This window comes from Trachinotus anak, unplaced genomic scaffold (assembly GCF_046630095.1).
Source record: "Trachinotus anak isolate AG129_WGS33_773 ecotype Australia unplaced genomic scaffold, CSIRO_AGI_Tana_v1 ptg000025l, whole genome shotgun sequence".
Taxonomy (NCBI): Eukaryota; Metazoa; Chordata; class Actinopteri; order Carangiformes; family Carangidae; genus Trachinotus; species Trachinotus anak.
The window spans coordinates 8,505,428-8,529,301 of NW_027273876.1; the positions used below are offsets into that span (position 1 = coordinate 8,505,428).

Consider the following 23,874-nt stretch of genomic DNA (forward strand, 5'->3'; position numbering starts at 1 on the left):
GAGAGAAAGAGACGCAACGCTAATAATAGAGGAAGTGGTCGTGTGGGACCTCTCTGCTCTCCGATTCATGTCAGATAATAATTGGTTTACCTGATACGACGCCCTGTGTGGGCAGCGGTAAAACAAATTACCAGGGGGTTGACCTTTGGTAGCATGGTGCTGACCCAACCCAGGGAGGCGGACTGACAGGAACACCAACACACCCCAGTGGCATGCAGGCCAATCTGGATGTTAGTGGGTGGAATAGCATCTAATATAAAAATGAATTATTACAATCTAATAATAATCATAATCATTTAATTAATAATAATACTATTAATAATAATACTATTTTATGTATTTATATACATTTATATGAACCTAGAAAAATACACATTATGTTGACAGTGGTGCTTTACATTACTTACCATACCAGACTGACCATAGTCTGTCAAAAGGTTTTGAAATTATATGCAAATGACTCATTCTTACTACTTACACCTGTGGATTAGAATTGAGCTTGCAAAGAAAAATGAGTGAGTGAGTTTTTCAGCCCTGAGTAGGGTCTGCGGGTCGTCTCCTCTTCCCCCAATAAGCTCCACCAATCAGAGGGCAGACTGTGAGTAGCATGACAGATAAAACCCAGGGTGAGAAATTAAACAAAAGGGCTCTTTGGGATTATGACGGCAGTGATAGGACCTTGTTGAGAGAGATGCTGGTAAATAAAATGGGAACAAGTCAAATGGGGCATCCCCCTAATCCCCAGTGAAAATGATGCCTGTGTTTATAGACTGGTAGGTTTCTTTCAGCCTAAAAAGATGCACCAAGGGATTCCTGAAAGTCAACATTAATACAAGCAAGCAGTTGACTTTTGGTGTTTGCTGGTGCTTTAACACTCCTTTTTGTGAAAGTCTCATAATTGTAAATGCATCAAGGTTCTGCACACTCGCGGCGCCTCGCTGAGTCTTGTTTGTGCAGGGTTTATTTTACCCTTGCGAACAGGTTGTTCACACGTTGGAAAAGAGGCCTGTTTGGGCTGTAGCTGGCCTTAAAGTCCGTTTCATGTCTTTGTTTATCTGAGAAGAGAAGAGTTTTCACCTCTCAAGACTTGTTTGTCCTTCCTGGGCTCAAACACCCATTCATTCATGTGATGAAAGAGATCTAGGGCTTTCGAGGGCCCGGCATGACGTCTACAATATCCATTTTTCTGTAGATCAAGACTAGATATACTCCCAATTTGAATTTAAATCCCGGGGAATTGTCTGCGGCCTGCAAGGCTGGTAGCACTGTCTCAAACAGACGCCGCTCAATATTATAACACAATTTGTATGTTAAAAAGGTGGCCCCCGTTGTTTGGATGTGTTTCCAAGTGTGAGTGTGCTGGTGTGTGTTTGTGTGCATATTGACCGGCGGAGGATGTGTCGCTGACAGGGCAGCCTCTCTGGCCATTGTGTCGGGGAGGGGAGCCTGCTTGCTTTCAATCCATTATTGACTAATCTCATTAGCCGAGGATCCTAACGCTGAATGAGCCACAGAAACTGACTTCTCTCCCTCCCTCTCGTTGAGATACACCAATCACGTGCGCGCGCACACACACAGACACACACAGGCACACACACACAAACACATTCACATGCAAACGTACTTACTCAGGCACATATTGGAGCCCTCTGCCACGGAGAAGAGGGAGTCACTTGTAATTATAGACAGCAGTTTTGAAAGAAGAAGTTTTTTTTATTGCTCTTAATTAATCATTTTAATGAAGTGACTGCCTATCTGTGCTTTCTACTGGATTAGCTAATTATATGTTCAGCACTTTCTACTTGTGTCCTGACTTATGTGCCTGGCCCCCCCCCCCCCCCCCCCCCCCCCCCCCCAGTCCCATGGCGGCTTGCACTGTGTCACCGTGACAGCCTGTTTGGTCTGCTGCCCATGGATCACACTCACCTGTCTGTGCATCTGTAAAAACAACTGCTTTGCATATCAGCTCGCTCCTGACAGTGTAAACTTTGCAGTCATGGAAAAGGAAGATGCAAAGTGTCAGTTTGATTTGCACAGAACTTTAATGACAGGGGTCACGCATCAGCTCTGGCTTATGTCTTTAATCTTTTTTTTTTTTTTTTTTTCCTGATGTGTATGTGGATGTGTGTGTGTTTGTCGGCGTCCAGGTGACTGAGGCCGCACACCTCTGCAGTATCGCCGAGCAGAGAGTGAGCACACCACTGCAGGGAGAGATTCATGACCCAGCCAGCCTGTAATTGCTGATGGTTCAGCAGTTTTCGGGGGCTGAAACAGGAGGATATAGAATTTTTCCGCTTTTTTTACCCGCCTCTTGCAGCACGCATTTCCTCCTCCTTTCTGATCCAGTGCGTCTCTCTTTCTCTCCTTCAGCATCTTGCTGCCTCTCACACCTTCCCTGTCTGTCTGTCTGTGTATATATGTTTCAGTCTTCAGCTGTTTGACTGCGAGAGAGTGTGTGTGTGTGTGTGTGTGTGTGGGCGTAAACTTCGAGAAACGCTACTGCAGGCTGCATTGTTTATGTTTACCTGTCAAGCTACCTCAACTTCCCTGATGGATGATGTGGAGCTGTGTTGTTTGCCAAGAGCTAGAGATGGGATGTAGCTAAATTACACCCATGAGCATACAAGCTCCGAATATTATACCCAGCAAAGTATGAGAGGCAGAAAAGTCTTCTCTTCAGAAGTAACGTGAGCTGGTGCTGAAACGATTAATCAGCTGATTGAAAATTGGTTTTTCATTCATTAATCGTCGTTTGGTTTCAGCTTCTCAAACGTGAAGCTTGTCGAACGTCTCCTGGGTTTTAGACTTTTGGTCAAAAACATATTTCAAAAATATTTCATTTACATTTTATAGACTGAATAAACTCAATTAAGTCAATTAAATTAAAAACAAAGAATGAAAATGATCTCTTCTAATGTGAAGTAATTATTTGATACGTGATAAGAGAATAAACTTTGGGCACCCTTTGATGACCCATAATGGTACAAATAAGCAACCCCTCACAGTATTAAGTATTTGTGCAGTGTTGTATGAAAGAGATTAGGTGTGCATTCTGTGTGACGTTTGTGTGTGCATGTGTGAGAGCACAGGGCAGTTATTTCATCACTTGACAGCATAAGTTGAATTACATAACGCCTGCAAACAGCCTCCTCTGTCCTGGCATTCAATATTCATTTGATGTTATTTTTAGCCCCCTGTAAGATTATATAAAATGAGACATACTGTTCTACAAACATGTGATCCGCATCACTGAGGCTACTTCCATACACTTGCACTTCATTTTTTATTTTTTTAGGCTGTAGTGACTTCACAAAGAGGGCCACACACTGGGACAGGTGAAATAATATATATTGAATGAAATGATTCAGGATGCCTCAGCGAAGAAGGAAAGATGTGCACAAAAAATATTGAATAAATGTCTTCAGTGTTTGATTGAGGACTCGGCTAAGTCTACTCCCCTGGAGAATCTCCTCTTCCTCCCCAGACACATTGGCATTCTTCACAGCCACACACGAGATGAGAGGCTTCCTGATTCATTTACACAAAGGCAATCAGAACATGGCAGCCCACAATCTCTGGCAAATTAGAGTGCAAGTGGTGCGGTGTGGACCCGAGCAGAGGCCGAGGAGGGGAGTTGGAGGTGGAGGTGGAGGTGGAGGTGGAGGTCTGTCTGTTGCATGGGTTTCATCACATGTCTGTGTGAGTGTCACCCCTCCCACCCCTGCTCCCCACAGCTCCATAAGGAAGATTTGTGACACAGATTTACGGCCGCCTGTGCTGCCTAACCTCTAAATCAGCCCCCCCCCCCCCCCCCCCCCTCCCACACAACAGACCCCCACCCCTCCTTTACCATGCAGACACACTTGGACAGTCATACTCTGCCTGGTCATGGAGGGGTTTGTAGGATGGCGGCGGTGTTTCGGGGGAAGGGGAGGGAAAAGAGGCAGAACCGTCGCAGTCAAAAGCCTCCTCTCTGCGGATCAAGCGTCTGTCTGGTAATGTGTTGTCATTGACCAATTAGGAAATCCAGATCAAACAGGCACACGGAATGGCCCCTCGCTGCCCCTCTCTAAGCACTCTGCTCTTTTTAATTGAGCACATTTGTGGAATGAGAGGCTTCTCCCTGGAGGGACCGATGGCTGCAGATACTAGCAAGCTGTTAACACAGGATCAGTCCGCTCAGTAAGGTTATCAAACAATCTGCTGATATGAAAAAATGTATCTTTATGAGTCATGCCAGTTAGATGATGCGAATGTGTTCAGTGGGGCAGAGGATGGTTTTCAGAAGATGCAGGTGCTTGAAAGTTTGGCCACAAAACATGAGAAAGTTAATGAAAGAAAAATTCTGAATTACTCCCGTGATCATATTGGAAAATTTGTTGTGTCCAAAAACGACTATTCTTTGAATCGATTGCTGAAGTGCTGAACATTGGTCTCTGTGACCACAGGTGACAATTACATGATAAAAGTAAATAATAAACATTATGTAGCAGTAGTAGTTAAAGTCAGCCAACTGACTGTAATGTTAGTCACCATCAGCTACTGGTCATACCAGACCAAATACACCTGTAGCAGCAAAACCGCTGAGTATATCTCTGGTGTATTTTAACTGTAATTGCAAGAGAAAGCCTGCGTCATTTCTTAGTTTAAATGTTACATAGTTTGGCTTTAATATATTAAATTTAACCAGGAAAGCACTTCAGAAAGTCTAAAAATCTCTCTGACTAAGACAGTTTTTGCACATTGAACATATTCTGTAGATTTCTAACTTATAGTTATAGGCCTAATGAAAGATTTAAAATAAGAACAGAGTAATCAGCTGAGTACAGTACAAATGAGGTCAAAAGTATAATGTAAAACTGACTAAATAACAGCAGCCAGCATACCATTATGAAAACTATGCTATAAATATATTTCAAAAATAAGATAAATAATATCATAATACAGATAACCCTCATAGTCTAATATAAAAACAGTACAGATAGATTAAATCATGAAGAATAACTTTAAAAGTCATTTAATAGGAGAAGAATATTGACACATTCCTCCTTCTGAAATGTGAGGATTTGTTGCTTTCCTCAGTTTTATATCATTGTGAATTGAGTATCTTTAAAACAAGCTGCTTTAAGACGTTTCCTTTGGCTTTGGGAACTTATAATCGGCACGTTTCACAGATTTTTCATATCCTGAACAATAAGATAATGAAATAAAAACAAAAAAAGACATTAATAATTAGTTGCAGCCAACATACAGAAACTCTGCCTATGAAAATTTAAAAGGGAGATGTGAGTGGGGTCATCCCGAGGTCTGGCAGTTTCATGGTATGTCTTCAGCGGCTTCTTGGGTGAAACAGAGAAAGCTCATGTTGCTGCTGTCCATCAGTGTCTGGGCAGGTTGAGCTCATGCACTATTTAAAGTCTCTCGCTCTCACTCTCTCCTCCCATTCACTCAAAGTCACAAAAGGCCAAAGGTCACTGGCACAATGGAGAGAAGGAGGACCTCCATCCCCCTGCCTACACCAGTAACCCCATCAAACACACGCGCACAAGCCAACAAACACACACAACTACCCCTAACTTATCACCACCGCCTGCGCACACTTGCGAGGCGGCGAGCACACAAACACGCACACCCTCGTGTTCTGCTCTCAGCCCTCTTTGAATTCCTTCCCATGTATCTTGCTGCTCGCCTGTCACTCCTCCCCCCAGCGCTATCAGTCTCTCTCTCCCAGACCTCATAATGGCTCCTCCTGGGTAGCGGCTGCGTCTGTGGCTCCCGCTATTTCAAAGTTTTAGCTGGCCGGATTAAGCGTGGTATGTGGAAAATGAACAGCCACTCACAGGAGGGACACATGAGCTGAATGCATAATAAACCAGGAGACTGGCAAAGAAAAAAAAAAAGCATAAAGAGGGAAGGGGGGTAAAAAAAAAAAAAAAAAAAACACTCACAAGTTGTCTGAAGCATTGTCGGCACCTACACAGCAACAATATCACTCACCAGAATGGAAATAAAATACCTCTTTGACTTTTCCTCTGTGCTCACAATCAAAGGCAATTTTTAAGACAAAGTGTTTCATGGGGCCGAGGGTAGTGGTGACGGCTTTCTTTGTGAGATATTGAGTGTGAATTCACTTCATCTCGTAACAATAGCTGCAGGTTTACACTTTGGCTCGCTGGTTTCATCACCATCATCACATGCCTCCGAAATTCCTGGAGGATTGCAGAGGAGAGAGAGAGAGAGAGAGAGAGAGAGAGGGAGAGGAGCTTGGCAGCGAGCAGTGAGGCTGATAGAGCAGCACCGCAGGCTGGCACAGAGAGCGTGAGGCTAGCTGGCTAGCTGTTAGCTCCATGCTGCTCTTTGGTGGAGGCGACGCGCAGTCATGTGGCTCATCTGTGCTGCCTCAAGCACCCCGGGGGAATTGACCCCCTACCAACCCCCGCCCTCTCCCTCTCTCTCTTCCTCCCCTGCTATTAGCGTAAGGGTGGAAGGAAATTAAAAGAGTAGCTGTTTGGAGGAGGCGGTAGAGGGCAAACAGGAGAAGGCGAGACCACGACCATGATGCTCCTCATGACTGCGTGTGGCTTGGACCATCTCCTCTCCCTTTGCTTGCCCCAGGAGCCAGGCGAGTTGGAGGGTGCGTGGGAGGGGGCTTGGTGGTGAAGAAGGGAGACTGGACTGGCCCCAATCTGCCTTTGTCCTTTGTCCTTTTTCTTTTTTTTTTTTTGTATCACAGTCGGCAATCGGCCTCTGAGACTTGGTGAAACGTTACACTTGGTTAGAGAGGAGATATTGCTTAGGCCCCTCTATGATCCCCGACCCTCTGTTTTCTTCTTCTTCTGCTGCTGCTGCTGGGGATGGGGGGGGGGGGGGGGCGTCAGCAACCACCCCAACCTCCTCCTGCCTCCACCACCATGCTCCCTTTGCTTTTCTAATCACGCTGCAGATGTGCCTGATGGCTGAACAATCTCTGTGTACTGAACGTGGGGCTCCCGTAGGAATCCAGGAGGCTTGCTTATGTGAGCTGTCATGAAAAAAAAAAAAAAAAGTGAGAGGGCAGAAAGGGGAGGGAGGGGAGGAAGGAGAGAGGGAGGGAGGCAGGGTCTGCGTGAGAGAGAGAGAGAGAGTGGAGTGAGTTAGAGGGAGAATGGGAGATGGAGAAAGACAGAGGGGAAGAGGGAGAGATCAGTGAACAGCAACCAACGCAGCAGGGCTGCTTGGATTGTGTGTGTGTGTGTGTGTGAGTGAGTGAGTGAGTGAGTGTCACAACTGTGAGCCCGCCCTCGCTCATGGTTGCCGCTGGAGCTGCAGACCAAACCACATTAAATAAAAGAAATCCATTCCCAAGCCTGTTAAGGAGCCATGTGGGGAGGTGTGAGAGAGAGTGTGTGTGTGTGTGTGTACTTGAGTGGCTGCGTGTCCATATGTGTGTGCAGCAGAGAAATGGGGGAAGGGAGGAGGAGGTGATGGAGAAGGGCTGAGGGGAGGGGAGGTAGAGCAGGGAGGTGGGACAGGCAGGAGGCAGCTCATATTATCCTCCGTGCCAGCTCTGGATGGAGCCTGCCGGGGATTATGGCACATTCTGTAAAGCAACAATGGAAGCGGTGCCGATTCGTACACATTTCCATCCTCTGTGCTTTTTTCCTCTGTCGAACAAACACAGCTTTGTCCCCGCTGCCTGTCTGGCCACTTACCAGGCAGAGAACCAGGCAGACACCTGGAGTCCTAGAGCTGCCCTCTCCAAACTAAACACCCCTCCCTCAGTGCAAGAAAAGGGCGTCTCTACAATGCTGAGATAATTAAAGGGGAGCTTTCACGCCGGCCTCGGCCGACAGTCGGAAGAAAACAAGACATATCTCGGAATCAAAGCTCATTAAAATCATGAGGGTAAAGAGATGCTTCCTCCACCCGCCCCCCCTCCTCCACCTCCTCCTCCTCCTCCCTACCTCCTCCCTCATCTTTATCGCCCTTAAGCAAGTGCTGCAAACAGGCGAGCCCTAGTCAATGATGGCGCAGATTAGTCTTTTATTGCCTAATTCACCTACAATAGACGACACGCGGGGACACGATCACCTTGAGCAGTGCGTCTTCATGTGTCCTCACAAGGTGCGAGAGTGATGCTGATTTGTTCGCTCAGGCCACCTTGTTCTGTTTTAATAGTGTCAGCAGTACTTTAAGCTTTCGATTAGTGAGGTGTGTGTGTGTGTGTGTGTGTGTGTGTGTGTGTGTGTGTGTGTGTGTGTGTGTGTGTGTGTGGGTGGGTTAGTTGAGGGGGATGTTTCACACAGCTCTGTGGAGGTGTAACACCCTGCCTGTAGTGTTGTTGTAAAGCACATTAGGAGTGACTGAGGGTGTTGTTATGGTATCATGATGCCGGTTCAGCACTCAAGGGAAGGTGAGAAGATCTGTGCGTGTGTGTTGGGTGTGTGTGTGTGTGGGGGTATATGTGTGGGTGTGTGTGTGTGTGTGTGTGTGTGTGTGTGTGTGTGTGTGTGTGTGTGTGGTCCAGGCTTGCCAGCACAGCTCGCTGTCTTTCAATTCTTGCAGCCACCCTCCAACTCTCCTTTCATGGATAAGTTTAATTTATTCAAAACCCTCCTCCTCTCAAAAATGTGTTTAGCTTATTGTTACATCACTTGGATGTTTGACCGTCTCCGAGTTAAGGCTGTTTCAACATTTAGCTGCTAAAAGGGGCTAAAAGTTTGAAGCCTGATTTTAACACAAGCACAAGTTCTGTGATTTTCTCTGAGCCCATTGTTCAATACACTGTTTACACAGGTGTGATGTGGAAACTTAAGTAAAGAAGACGTCTTCAAACGTTTGAAATTAAAAATATTGGCATTTTCATAGAAGCTGGGATTTTCAATGGCAGAAACTGAGTGGAAAAAAATTTGAAGGGGCTTTTGCAGATTGAGATTGAGATATTTTTACACTTAAAGTATTAAAACATGTGAGGAGGGGATCTTTAAACTCAGCGTTTGGCTTCATCGTCATTTTGCCTATCAGTAATTATAATACTGCATTCACAGACTAAACTGCTGAGATCCAGGGATGAGGCGCTGCTGCTAAAAAGAAACCCAACATGGCGAGACAGAAGAGTGGTCAGATATCATACAGGTTTTAAACATAACTCCAGTTAAGCCATCTTTATTTGGAAGAGAAAACCAAGGCAAATGGTAAGATTATTACCTAAACTGTCTCATCTCAACATCGCACAAACAACAAACCTAAACTGTCTCAACTTTGACCTACTGGACTCACCTTAGTTGTGCATGTCCTCCAGTTTCCTGTGCGATAGGTGCGTTCACTAAACTTACTGTTCATCGTGTGACTGCTCATTTCTCACCCTGTCGGACTCTGTTGTTTCCACGTTCCCAGATGTTAGCAGTTACTTTGCCGAACACAATGTTATCACAACCAATGACCAAAACTACAAAAATAAGAGCCAAATTGTAACAAAGTGAAAATATCTTTTAAACAACACTGTGCCCGGCCCCAGAGTAGCCTGACTGTTTTGGTTCACAAGGCATTTTTATGAATAAATTAAATCTGTTTACCACTTCCCCGCGCCTTGACAGCTCAGCTGAGAGACTGTGTAAAGCGGCGAGGGTTCATGATCCATTTGTTCTGCTGTGATGGTGGGATAAAGCTAATCATTGTCTACTCTTCTCCCCCCTCAGACTGTTTTTATCCTGCAGAGCAGAGGCACACAACTCATCTACGTTACTTCAACAGGCTAGAAGCTCTCTTTGAAGATGCAGGCCTGGGTTTTGGGTGTCTGAAATAATGTTTATATTCCAAAATGTGCAATTGTGACAGCTCAGAACGCATTCCCTCTTACTTAGTGGAGATAACGCTCAGCGTTATTTAGCATCACCATCTTCCCGTCCCTGTCGTGGCGCTGTTTTGTCATCAAATTAAATCTGCAGCTCTTGTCAAGGTAAACTTATGTAACATGATCACGTGATGAGACAAACATGGACCCTTGCCTGATGGGAGTCGGTCCTGGCCTCCGCGGGGTGCCATGTGGAAACAAAGCTTTTAAAGTGGTGGTACAGGGGGGGAAGAAAAACATTGTTTTACCCCAGAGGTGGGCTGATAGCACTGTGAAAAGCCCATTTGAAGAGGTAGGCCTCATCTGTCACTGGGCAATGGAGGAGGCAGCCATGCAGAAGCCCCCTGATTATAAAGAGATAATTTCATCCAATCCTCTGGTGGTGCTCCATCGCCTTGCCGCCATACTCCACTGCCTTTCATATTTGTTCCCAGCCTGCATCTCCTCACCCGTTTCGTTTTATTACAGCTCCCACTCAATACATATATTTTAGCTCCCTCTTGAATAGGGGAAGGAAAGCGGGTCTCCCTCCTCCTCCTCCTCTCCCACCTCCACTCCCCCATGTGTCTTTTGTTGTGCAGGAATCCACAGCTCTCAACTTGTTGTGTAACGCCTGCCGTGCAATTTGCAGTAAATTAAGCTCAAGTAACGCGTGTATCTGCACTGATTTCCCCCTCACACACTGAAAAAGTGTGCGGAAGGATTTCTGGGGTAACTAGCTGAAGCAAGGGAAATAAGTTCACATAGGGTAATGGCGCAGAGAAAATAATAAATGATAACATCTGTAAGATAAAAAAAAGAGAGCATGTGAATAGGGGCAGGCTCATAATTGCATCTGTTGTCATATCTCCACAGCATCATGGGTTTAATCTTTAATTTGGCTCTTGTTAGTCATTAAAGATATAACAAAGAACTGGTGTTTAATTAGAACAAGTGAATATCTGAAAATTCAATTATTCCCCAACTATGTAATTTCCTACTTTTTAAAAATTATCTCACGGAGGAAAAATAAATAAGTAAGTAGACAGTGTGCGGAGGTCAGGAATATTGTTACGATGTATGTTTAACAGAGAAAGCAGAGGGGAGGTGAATGGCAGCCCAGCCTCTTTCTTTCCCCTTATTTTAACTCACTGTTGGAGGTAAGAGAAATGACACGGAGAGAGAAAAGAGGGAGTGAGAGCGAAGGGAAGGGCAGCAGGGAAGAGAGACTGAGAGAGAGAGCAGGTCGACTCGCTCATCAATAACCACAAGGTCAGACAGGCAGTGCTGGGCTGAGTGGGCCCTGTTAGGAAGCAGCAGCTGAGGATTTGTAGAGCTTGTAAAGGCTTAAAGCAACACCGCTCCGCCTTCTTTGTGCCACTAGCCAGGCCTTTGAAGGGCCAGGGAGACACCTGCTGGTGGCTGAGGGGCACGATGGTACAGGGCCACCCTGGCCAAGGATAAGCTCAGCATCAGCTGGCACAGAGAGCAGCAACCTTAAAAAGTCAGTGCATGGACATATATTGATGTTCAAATACTGAAAAACAAAAATCTGTGCTTCTGTATCTGTGCTTGAATACATTCAACCAGGATTGTTGGCTTCTTGTTTTACCACCTCATAAAATTCAGAAAAGTCAAGATTTTACAAATGCAGACCTCCCTCAACTTTCAAAAGTTTGCCCATGTGCAACTTCAAAAACATCAACAAACAAGAACTTTTCATCTGCAGAGAGAGTCCGAGTGGAAAAACGCCTCCAATGTCTCTTTTCATTATGAGCTTTCTAATTTATGAAGAGGAATGCACTAGTGTGCCCTTCTCTCCTCTCAAGTACAGGCATGAGCAACTCCAATAGGTAGCATAAAAGCTCTTTGGCTGTCTAGTGGAGTAGATTACTGGCCCTGCCGTTAAATCCAGCTAGAGACCCCTAAGTGAGTATTATCAGTGTGGTGCAGCATGCTGCCTCCTCTCTCTCTTCCCCTCTCCCCCTCATCTCACCGGTACTTTGTGCAGTGAAATTTCTCACTGTGTGATGGTAATGGAGAAAGATGGCATGAGGGTGGGAGGGGCTCTGAGTGATGGGGGTGGGGGGGTGGGGGGACCAGCAGTGTTTGAGAGAGAGATGATGCGCCGCGGGAAGAGATGCCCCTGCAGTAGCAAGAGGGAAAGATTGAGGGGGAGCGTGGCGGGGAGACGGTGGGTGAAGATGGAGGGGTACGTTTCAAACCACCACCCATATAGTGTGTGCTTATTAATTCACTCACCCCTCCACTTGAAGCTGCAGGTCACTGTGAGTTATAGCCGACACCCCGAGTCTGATATTTATTTGACGTTGAATGCAACATTAAATCAGACCCCCACAGGCAAAATTGATCACCTTTAATGTAGCTTGTAATACTTTTTAACTTGTAATAATGTTGTGTAGCATGTCAGACCACAGCCCCATTGTTTGCCTTCCATGAAAAATTATTCCTCTGGAAAAAGAGAGAGAGAGAGAGAGAGAGAAAGAGAGAAAAAGGTTTTCCATAAGCTGCTGCTCCAAAATCAATAGTGCGCTGTAAGGGCTTTTGTTAGAGGAACTCTTATGTTGCTGGAGAGCAGTGGGAGGAGGGGGGAAGAAATGAAATGTAGAGCATGTCTGGGCCCAGGGTACAGATAATTGTTAACCAAAGATTATATAATGGCTCAGTAATGTAAACAGAGAACCACATGCCAAGTTAATGTTCTCACAGGCCTGGATGGAAGGCTTTCATGCACTTTTCTGAGGTAATGCTGACAGACTGTGAGGCTCTACACAATGTGTGTCCTTCCATCTCTGTTCACTTTCACCCCGAGGTGCTTTAAACATGGTCAGACATCTCCTCCAAGTTGTCCAGTGTGTCCTCTGCGAAGGTGTGTGGCAGCGTTCAGGGCAACCGCCAAGGCTTGTTAAGGGTGTCACAGGAGCTGAGAGAAATGTCATCCTTTGGGCTCTCTGAGGTGCTTGTCACCTGCCAAATCAATATCTCCTTGCTCAGCTCACAGCACAAACACACACACACACTCACACACACACAGACACACTAAACTGCAATATCCTGTTGGTGATGGGATTGGCAGCTTCCCTGGGAAGAGGCGAGCTTTAACACGTGTCTGTGTTTCTGTTGCAGAACGCTCCAGTTTAATGGCTGGCAGGTAGAGGCCAAAGAGGGACAATCAACATGAACTCTATTCCGTCGATGGACAGACACATACAGCAGACCAATGACCGTCTGCAGTGTATCAAACAGGTGAGACAGAGTGTTTCGTCAGTCAGTTGTCTGATTTACCAGGTATTAAACATTTCTATTTGCCACATTATGTGAGGGCTAGACATAACCTCCATAAAGCAAATTTATGCAACTTCTTTCATATGATATGGTGTATACAGAAGCATAAAGTATTGTAGTTGAGTACAATCTTTTGCACCTCAATTTATTTATTTTAGGGGGAAATGTTCCTCCATTACATTAATCTGAGCTCTTACCTTGCACACTGAGATTTTATATTCAAAAGGTTTGGTTTGTGAGATAAACTGATAACAGTAGTGTTGTGGCTTGAAGATAATGCAATTTTATAATATTCAAAGCAAGAGAAAATGGTAAGAGAATCCTAAAGAGGACAGTGTTGTTGTGCATTTGGTCCAAGAGCACGAAAATCCCCGAGACTGGACACGCAGTACAAAGTTTCCCCGGAGAGCAACAATATGATGCATTGCCGTAGTTTAAACAGCCAAAAAGTACAATACAAAGTCAGACTCACCTGGAACAGCTGCAGCACAGTGTTCAAATGCTGCTTAGAGGTTTACAAACCAACCATCTACCTCTGAAAGAAACCAATCCGCACTGTGGGAAAGTGTAGAAATGCAGTGTAGGATTGCTACTTTAACTTGAGGTCAGGCAGCCATAGGATGTGTTGTTATGTAGACGTGGATTATGTACAGTGTTGATGTTGGGCGTCAAGGCTCTGACCTCGTCCATCCCCACAAGGAAACTCTGCGCAGCAGGGAGTGGGGAGTGATGGTAATAACTTGCTCTGAGGCAGAACACAGACACGGAGGGTACAGGTGGATGCTGGGGTGGAGGTGGTGCCTTGGAAATGCTACATGAAGAAGAGCAGCAGCAGCAGCAGCAGCAGTGGCAGTGTGGCTTTCAGGTGATGGTTGTGGCAGCAGAGTAAGCAGAGCACTGACACTCACTTCTTTAACTATTTTAGTGAGGGACATTAGTTCTTCTTTCACCATTGCACAGTATATGGGATGTTTATAACCATAAGTGATTCTGAACCTTACTGTATGAATCTAGTTTTAAGGAGTTTGTGTTAAATGATCTTCAGCCCTGACAACCCTTCGAGCTGATGACTTTTTTTTTTTTTTTTAGATATCTCACCTAAAACCATCAAGCTGAAACCAGTCTTTGTAATTATTGACTCAAGTTGCCACTTCAAGGATGTGAAGTTTTCCTCATTGCATTTTGTTTTATTTGTTTGCAATTGAACAAAACAAGCAGGAAAGTAACACTCTTTCCTTTTCCAAGATTCCCAGTCATGGCCACAGTGCATCTGCTTCCTGTTTGACTAATCGGTTCGGTCCTATTATCAGGCCTGTGGTGTAACTCAGGTTTCTGACTGGGGTCAAAGAGCGGGCCCCCCCCCCCCTGCCATCATCACCCTTCTTTCTCCCTCCACCACTGCTGACTCCCAGTGAGTCCTTTTGTTCTCCTCTCACCACCATTTACTGCGGGACGAATCTCTGGCAGAATTAAACGGACATACTTGCGTAACCCCGGGCGACAGGGCTCTCCCTTTGATCTCTTCTCTTAACTGACGGCCCGTTTTGTTTTTGGGCTCTGAGCTCTGAGGTCCACCTCCTGAAAAGTACATCAGAGGGCCTTTGGGAAAGTGTATGGGGCTTGCATTGAGACACAAGTGTGGACGTGGCAAATTGTTTTACCCTCGGCAGGGAGTTCCCTGCTATTACTGAGAAGGAGACAAGGTGAGGCAGCTAGAGAGACAGGGCGAGTGCTTAGGGAGCAAACAGAGGGAAGCCTCTGTGTGGAGAGACGTACTTTGATGTTCTTAAGTAATAAGGTGGAGAGGTAAACAGTCCCTGTCCTCGCTCTGGTTACCTTCTTCACAGCAGGATATTATATATTCATTATCCACTCCTTCTTTAGTTATACAGGAAGTGGATTTGGATTCTATGAGTGCACTGTATTGCTCATAGCTGATGGATTATATAAAAGGAAGTTCACGGAACAGGAAAAGAAACACAAAAGTTTAAACAATTCAAATGTCGGGGGGTTGAATGTGTTAACCCCTCGAGGAAAAAATTTAAACAAACACGCTCGGATGTTAGCGGCCGGGGGAGCAGCACATGGGTAAACATGCCAATTAGAGAGATCCATGGCATACAAGGAGGCCTCCAGTCCATCTAATAAATGGTTAAGCGCCGGGTCATTTCAAACCGACCAGTAAGAGCCAGCACCCTGCTAATAGAGGCAGCTTTGTGCCGTAGACAATCAGGGTTTGGAAGACCCGCATAATAAATACCATTTATGTCCTGCCAATTAGACTAGCAGCGAGCCCATTCAGCCGGCCGTCTATTCTCCTCCCCGCACACAAAGATGATCATCAGGGGAGATCAGAACAATTAACTCACTATCTTCTCCCCCTGCTCCCCATTGTCCAATATCCAAGCCATTAAAATAATTAAGAAAATATTGTAAACCAATCCAGCTGTTTGCTTTAATTGAAAGTGTGCACATGCTGAAATTTGGCATCTCAAAGGCAGTATGGACGTGGAGCAGGAATATAAATGAAGGCTCCTCCATTGTGTTGTTGTTTTCTGGGAGATGTGACATGTCTGTCTGAATACTCCCAGCCGGTGCTGCGGACAGGGGAACAAATTGATTTTGTTGCTCAAATGATAAATTACTGCTGAGCGCGATGATAAAGTGGAGGAAATTGGAATCCGTCGGCCTGATTGCATCACGGGTTGAAAGTTAAATCAGAAATCATTATGGTGGTAATTTTTAAATTGCCATCTTGTTGTGAAATTGCAGTAATGTGATTTTTAAACAATAACTTAACCCAACTCTTTAGAAACTGTGAAAACGCAGTCATTTTTCACCTCAATATCCAAATTCTTTTACTTAGGATTGGTAAAAATACATCAGATGTCTTGTTTACTTTTGAATTATTTGACATTAGTAGAGGTAAATATGTAAGGTTCATGACAAATCTGACACCTAACCTGCGCAGAAATGAACAGTGGATTAAACAGATAATGATTTTGATAATCAATTCATAATTTCAGTAATTTGTTTGGCAAAAATGCCAAACAAAAGCTTCTGAAATGAGGATTTGTTTTATATCATTGTAAATTTGGTATCTTTGGGGTTTCAGACTTTTAGTCAAACAAAAACAAAAGAACTGAGGATCTTACCTTAGGCTCCGGGAACGGTCAATTCTCACTGTTTATTGCGATTTATATGCTTCATTGATATTAGCTGCCACCCTGATGCTTCTTACACCAATATTTGGAAAAGGTAAACAATACTGATAGTGTTTGTTTCCTTTTGCTGCCAAACACATCAGGGGAACATTTTTCCCTGTTAAAAAGTGATACAGCAAAATAAATATGTTCACTTGTTTAACCTCCAAACAAACGAAGATGTTTAAAAGTGATACATAAAAGCAGTTATCTGATTTCACCCCCCCGACACATAGTTCCTCACTGGCAGTTTGTTTTCCTCTCGCGTCCCAGAATTGCACCGTTGTGAACACTTTAGGGAAGATGGGTTCCGTGATACTGCTGGTATTTATTTCAGAGACAGTATTTTTCCTCTCACTGTGGGGAAGCCGGTTTGCTGTCAGACTCTCCACTCACTGATATGCTCAGGGATTTGGCGGAAACTATGAACTCTCCTTTCGCTGCAGGAACACTTCCTCAGACTGTGTCAATATTTCAAGATGAACTGGAAGACATCCCTCTCTGTACTGCTGCACGGGCTATGGATCTGTTTTTTTTTTGTCTGCCACTGTGTTCTTTCCAGGGTTAATTGTCTCCATTAATATGTTTTCAGTGCTCTGGGGCGTCAGCGAATGTAGAACAACAACAGCAGCAAAACCAAAAGCTGTGATTCTGAAAGGAAAGGGATCCTTCGCCAGATCGCATGCGCTGTCACATTCAGTTTAGCTGCAGATGTGCAGATCAAGTTGTTTCCAGACGTGACTACAGTTGGTGATTGTATCTGAAGAAAGCTGTATTCTCAGGACACTGCAAGTCCCGTCCCCCTTTGTTTCCCTCAAACTGGGCCGAGCTTTAACTGGAGTGTTAATGTTGGAGGATCGTTCTCACCCAGGGGACGAGGACGGGGGGGGGGGGGGGTCTCTTGGCTACTAGTTTAGGTTTGATTGGTGGGTTTTGGCCAGAGGAGGGAGAACATCTGTGGTGTGGCAGTGCCAAGCTCTCCCTGTGACAGCCACACTGGTGGGACCAATTGTTCTGAGTGCAAAGAACAGTAATCACTTCAAGCCCAAGTGGTGGTGGCATGTTTTTTTTTTCTCTCTCTCCCCTTTATATATTCTCCCTCCTTCCCCTTTTCCTCCCCCTCTCCATCCTCGGTGTGCTGATTGCGTGTGTTGTCTAGCTTCCAGACTCATCTAAATTTAGCATCTGTTGATGTGTGTGTTTCTCCAGGAGACTTTATCCAACATTAGAATTTACATGCTCAGCAACCCCACCATGTCTCATCTTAGTCTCCCCCAACAAAGACACGTCGGGCGAGTGAGGAACAGAGCTCGGACGGAGCATCAAATAAACAAGACTGGTTTCATCCAGCCCTTGTCAGATGCTGGCTTTGTAAATTGATATGAAAACTGCCTCACCAAATCCTGACCTCTGCTGCCCCCTAAAGAGCAAACAAGAAAAAAGCACAGCGAGGCAGTGACTATACAGCTGTCACTTCCTCTTCTCCTTTATTCCCTGACAGTGAAATCAAAGCACACAGATGTGTTAAGAAGGCTGACAAACCTCTCTATTTACCTTTGATGCCATGGAGTGGGAGTCCATTTGTGCCTGGTTTGTACAAGTGCACTACAAAGGCTTGTGTGCATAATCTCTCCAAAGGCAACAGATTACTGCAGAGTGGAGGTAGTGAGTCTGCTCTTCTATATATAAAATTCATATTGAGGTCTGAAAGCTTTTAGAGGAGATCAATGACCAATGCTGAGTCCGTTGTGGCAAACCCAGAGAGGTCCATTTTTCAGTTTCCAGTGCTGCTCTACAGCAAGACAGACAGCAGGGTTAGTGAGGGGGCTGCTGGATCCGGTTGGGGAATGAATGCCATAAAGGGGTGCCTGCAGGTCAAGGAGCCTGTTGTCAGATAAAGTCACAGCACAGCTCAGGGCCGGGTGGTGAAATAAGGGCTTCCTCGGCTATTCATGCAGCCACACAAGGAGATTTATTGCACTTAGTGGGAAGGCAGTGCTACACAAACCTTGGGAGAGTGAGGTGAAGCCATGAGTGTAATGGGGACATACCCCGTCAGCCCAGAGCATTACAGCATAAGTAATGTGAGGTGTGATAAGCAAAATTTGGGACATGCTGTCTTCTTTTAAGACACTTTGAGTGCTTTTAATTATTCATCATGTTATTGGTGTAGTCCTCCTGTTGGTGGCAATCAGTCTTCTCTATCACTATCCATTCATTTGTTTTCCATCTCTTATGCAGATTCATGGAAATAGAAAAACTATGCAGGCTGTCTAACAGAACTTTTCATTAAAGGAAATTAAGGCAAATATATTGAATATTTAAATAGTAGTTTATGCAATATAAGTACCAGTATGTAATATATGTAATAGCCATTAAATCATCATGTCAAAACTGTCATTTAATCAGGCCAGGACCAAAACAAGTTATGTTGTCTTGTTATGGCTCAGTTTTATTAATAACATCTTGATTGTTGTTTCACTGTTATTTAACATTGTTTATGATTTCATTTTGTTATATTGAATAAGAATATACAATTTTCCATGTAATAGAGTCTTTTGAGTTGTTTGGAAGTATCTGTATTTTTTAATGTGCATATATGCATATATTTTGTAAGTATGATTTTATGATAGAATAAAATCCAACCCAATTATCCAGTGCTTTCTAATCTTCTATCTACAAATAATTAAATCAATGGGTAACTTAATATGTATCTCAGAATATCTCTATTCTGCTTTCTTGTGACCTCTGAATGTTTTTGGACTCAATCTTTCCCCCTTTTCTCCCCAGCACTTACAAAATCCAGCAAATTTCCAAACAGCAGCAACCGAGCTGCTGGACTGGTGTGGCGACCCACGAGCCTTCCAGCGTCCCTTCGAGCAAAGCCTGATGGGATGCCTTACGGTAAGTTGCCAGTCACGACCCCCCTCTGCTGTCTCATACTCAGAGGTTCAAGGACAAGGAGAGGGCTGCTAAAACAACTGCTGCAGTGGCTCTTTCCATAACTCCCTCAGGGATACAGGAGAACTAATGTTTAGCTGGCTGGTCTTCACTGAGGTCACTGGACAATAAAAAGCATTTGAGTTGTTGGAAACTGCTGAGATTTAATCACCTTTTAAGTGACTTTTGTTACAGTTTGTGCTATGGCTCATGAAATTGGCACACTGGAACAGGAAAAGGACGAGTGCAATATGTCCTCAAACCACAAAGCAATCAGTGCTTATAGGAAAATAGTTTCAAACCCTTTAATTCCCCTACATAAATGTCCAGGGGCTTTTGATTAATTGAATCATTAGTATCCCATGGCATTTGAGATGTATACTGTAAACAAAGAAGAGATTTTGGCCAGAATGGAAACATACACCAGAGTAATTTGCGAAGCAGGGTTGCATATTTTGACTAGATTTAAATAGACATACAGGACAGAGCTGTTTGTCTACAGCGCTGCACCAAACTGTCAAAAGAGGTAAATATGTAATTCCTTTACACTCTCAAGTTCGGTCCCACCAGAAATCTCCTTTGTGTGTCAAACACTTACCCCCTGTGGGGTTGAAAGGTGGCGCTGAGAAGTTTGTTGCTTGCTCTTTCATGAAGGAAAAACAGCTGTCAGCTCAGATTCAAAAACGGTATTAAAATGTCTAAACGAACCTCTCAAACCGTTCTTAATTCAGTCGTCTGCTGTTAATCCTATACCCAGCTAGCTTTTAAACAAAAATGGCTTAATACTTAACTTCTTTCTTACTACCATGGGTATTTTTGTTATCCTTGACCAATTGGCAAATGTAGCTAGTTTTGTGCAACAAAGATAAATGGCTAACTGCAGTAGCGACAAATGGACGTTGTCTATTTAGCCATATTTTGGTATATTTACTTTTTTGAAATCCACTATAACTGAATCCAAGCTAACTACAGCCTCCATCTACCAACAAAGGAGCAAACTACAAACTACTCTAATGAGCCCCTGTTCAAGCCTACAGGGGGTGAGTATTTGGTAGATTTTTAATGGAGTATTCCTTGCAACAAAACCCCTTCAGAATGATTCTGTGTCAATGCAGGCAGGAGCAGAGCTAAATGGAGCAATTACTCTCCATTTTCCACAAATTTTGGGCCAAGCACACAGTCAGCAGAACAATGGATGGATTGCAGATGTGTCACTCACCTGTCACCTTGGGCCATACTTAACATGCTCATTTCCATATTGCCTCCAGCAGTAGATGAGAGATACATATAGCTCCTGTTTGGTGCGATTTGTAACCCCGCCAAGCAACTGTGGCTACAGCAGGTGAAGGAAGCGGAGAGATTTGCAATTGAGCATCTCGGTGAAACCGCAGTGACACTTCCCTCCATTCAAGTGATTGTTTGTGTTACTGCTTTAATGTGCAGCAGCAGGTGACTTTTCCTCCATTTCGCCAATTCAATTTGTTTCCTGCCGTGAAAATCTCAAGGCTTTTCCTTTTTAGTTTATGGGTTGTATAGACCTTAGCATGAACCACACTGGGAGGGAGCACACAGAATCTGATGTGATTGTGAAATTACCCGCTCTCAGACTGTAATGGTAAACACTTCACCCTGTTGCCTGCATGTTGGTATCTCGGTGCTGCCTCAGCATTGGCATTTGGTGCTAGCAGACGGTGGGTACACTGCAAAATCATCTACCTTAAACAACTAAATATTGTGTCATCAAGAGAAATTTGCTATGATACCAAACACAACAGTCTACCAATGGGGAAAGCAGAAAGAGCTTGATAATTTTTTTTTTTTTGCACTGTAGTTTGCACACTACTAAGGCCAAACCAGTAAAGTCGTAATGTTATCATACATCAGTGGTTCGTCCATGGCTGCAAAGGTATTGCAAGTGAGCCAACAAATCATTTGCAAAACAGTACAACTTTGGTGGAAAAGATGTAATGTTTTAAAAATTTTTTTCAAAACAAAATGATCTTTGAAAACATTGAAAAATGTTTCTTGTATTAAGACCTATCACTGTGATAAGCCAATTATAGGAACTTTTATGTTGTCATCAGCCGGACCACTTTGCTGCCAGACCACATAGTAGCAACAGGAAGAGTTAAACAGAAAGAGAGTCAAGAGACAGATGGTGAACCGACAAGTGATCTCTCCCCCGTCAAACAAAAAGGAAAAATTTAGCCCTGCTTTGAGTTTAATCCTGAATGTTGGCTCATTCATCATTAAAATAAAAAATGCTCTCAGAACATATTATTTGGCATCGGTGTTGTTATGGGGTCAGATGTCTCAACATCATTGAGATTTTCAAGTGGAGGTTGGAAAAGGTTGGGAACTACTGTCACATATGTTTGGAATAATTAAATCTCATGCAGGATTGATCATTTTCAAATACTATTTTGCATGAAATTATTATTATTATGCTTGTTTCAGGGTCACTGGTCTTGATTTTTCTCAATTCACTTAAGTCTGAAGTGGATTGCATTGTCACATGAGTGTGCCTGTGTATCTGGTTTTGGGTATTTAAAAAAAAAAAATGTTGCCTTCATGTAAAGCCTTTGAATATCAGCTGTAAAGAAGCCAAAGACTTTATTTAAATTAAGCCAAATAAATAGACAACTGATGTAGTAAAAAAACGTTTCTTTGCTTATGTCAAGTATTTATTCTTAGCCATGCTAATTGCATAGCTAACGCAGCTGTACTTCGTGTGTAGATTCATTTGCATTGTTGTTGTGAGCATGTTAGCACGCTAATATCACATTAAGCTCAAAGCATCTCTGGGCCTAGGTGCAGCCTCACAAAGTTGTTAGCATGGCTGTAGACTTGTTGTTAGTGATAAGGTCAGAGAGTGTTTCATTATGACCCAATTTTTATGCTAGTTTCAAGACATTAAAATCATTTTGTTCACCTTTTTTTTTCTTTGTTTTTTTTTTTTTTTTTTTTAAGATGAGCAAAGTAGATTTTTTGCAACTCACTGAAAAATGAATTGTTTAGTAGCTGAGCTTTGAGGGTTTGTGGTGCAGATTCAGTTGATTGGATTTGTCAAACAAATAAGATGTTGAATGTAAAAGCACATGCTTGCCTTATGGTAGACAATCCACCACAGCTCTACTGGCTGTGTACAATTTAAGTCCTGAAATTAGAACTACTTGTTGCAACTTCTTACACTAGAATTACCATTTAGCGAAATGTCCCTCACAAGTTTAGATTCTAATTAGGCAGCCTATACTCGTATATCTTCTTCTTAATGGGCAATTCCTATAAATAAAAGCCAGATATACACACACTGTTTTGGTGTCACGTCAAGACTATACTTACAGAAGATAATGATATGGTGCAGGCAGCAGCGTTCAGCTGTACTACCTCAGGCCTTGTCCAGAACTTCGGAGTGTGACAGCAGGATCGCGGCTATGAAAAGCCAGGCAGGGAGAAGAATCTGTCTTTAGTGAGGCCCAGTGTGGTCCACACAGGCCTTAGTATGTCCTGAAGGTCTAAATGATTTCAGCAGGCCTCTTTGAGCTGATAATGGCAATGGTAAATCAAAGCAACGTGTGCCACATAATGGTGATTTACATCACCTCCTATGGCATGTGGATGTTCTCTTAATGTTTCCTCTCAGTGGGCATCGATGCACTGGGGGCCACATTTTCCTCTCATCTTGCTGTCCACCGGCTCATATGGAACTGATAAACATGTAGTGACTTTATCCTTTAAGTTCAAATGGATCTTTGATGCTGCCAAACTTCACTCTTATGTAAGAGTCAGAATCTGGGAAAATGTTCAGTCCTCTGATGTGTTTAACTACCAGGATGGGTCTGTATTCAATATGCTTTTGTTAAATCAAATTTGTTAATTGTTATACTACATTATTATTATATTATATTATACATTATACTTCAATGAAAAATAGAATTTAATACCCATTTCAGAACAACATTATCACTCTGCAAGGTATCTCTAAATTAGATCAGAGATTTTAGTGAAATTTGATGAAATCTTTAGCTGTGGGATGAGAGGAACTTGAGCTTTTAGTGCAGATATGGGAATTTTTTTAGAAATGATTGCTCTTTCTCTGTGAGCTGGCAGGTTGTCAGTTTAATTTTGTTGTGCTCTGTTATGTTTGTTTTTGTGTGTGTGTGTCTGGTTTTCTTAACTTCTGCACTTGAATGAATAAATCTATATGCCATGATGTCTGTCATTAACATGTAGTTGAGGGCTAGGCAAGTAGCTTTATTCATGCAGCACTCTTGAAAAGCAGAAGCAACACAAAATGCTTTACATTGGGAAAACGTATTAGAATAAGCAATAGAGTAAGATAAATAATAAATGTAATAAAAACCAGAATAAAATCTATTTAGACAAAAAAAATGATAAAATACATAAAATGAAAATGAAAGGCAAATGGGCAGAAATAATAGTAGACCAGAAACACAATTACATTGCAGTAACAAGTGAAGTCAATAAGTTGGAAGTTTCCCCAAATGCAGCAAAGGGAATAAACTTGCAGTAAAGAAACCAATCAGTCATGAGCACAGGAAGAGAGTTTTTCATTTAGATTTGAAAGTGGCTCGAGTCAGGGCGCATTTAACA

The 23,874-nt window shown here is 43.4% G+C and overlaps 1 protein-coding gene across 1 annotated transcript in view; it reads left to right on the forward strand.

Annotated features, from left to right (window-relative positions):
- Positions 1 to 23,874, forward strand: part of LOC139608463 (zinc finger MIZ domain-containing protein 1-like) — a 110,015-nt gene that overhangs the window by 57,380 nt on the left and 28,761 nt on the right. The window contains exons 3-4 of the mRNA XM_071462248.1: positions 12,959 to 13,078; positions 19,111 to 19,224. Of these exons, the coding sequence (XP_071318349.1) occupies positions 13,010 to 13,078; positions 19,111 to 19,224 (183 nt within the window). The 5' untranslated portion in view covers positions 12,959 to 13,009. The remainder of the gene's footprint in view (positions 1 to 12,958; positions 13,079 to 19,110; positions 19,225 to 23,874) is intronic.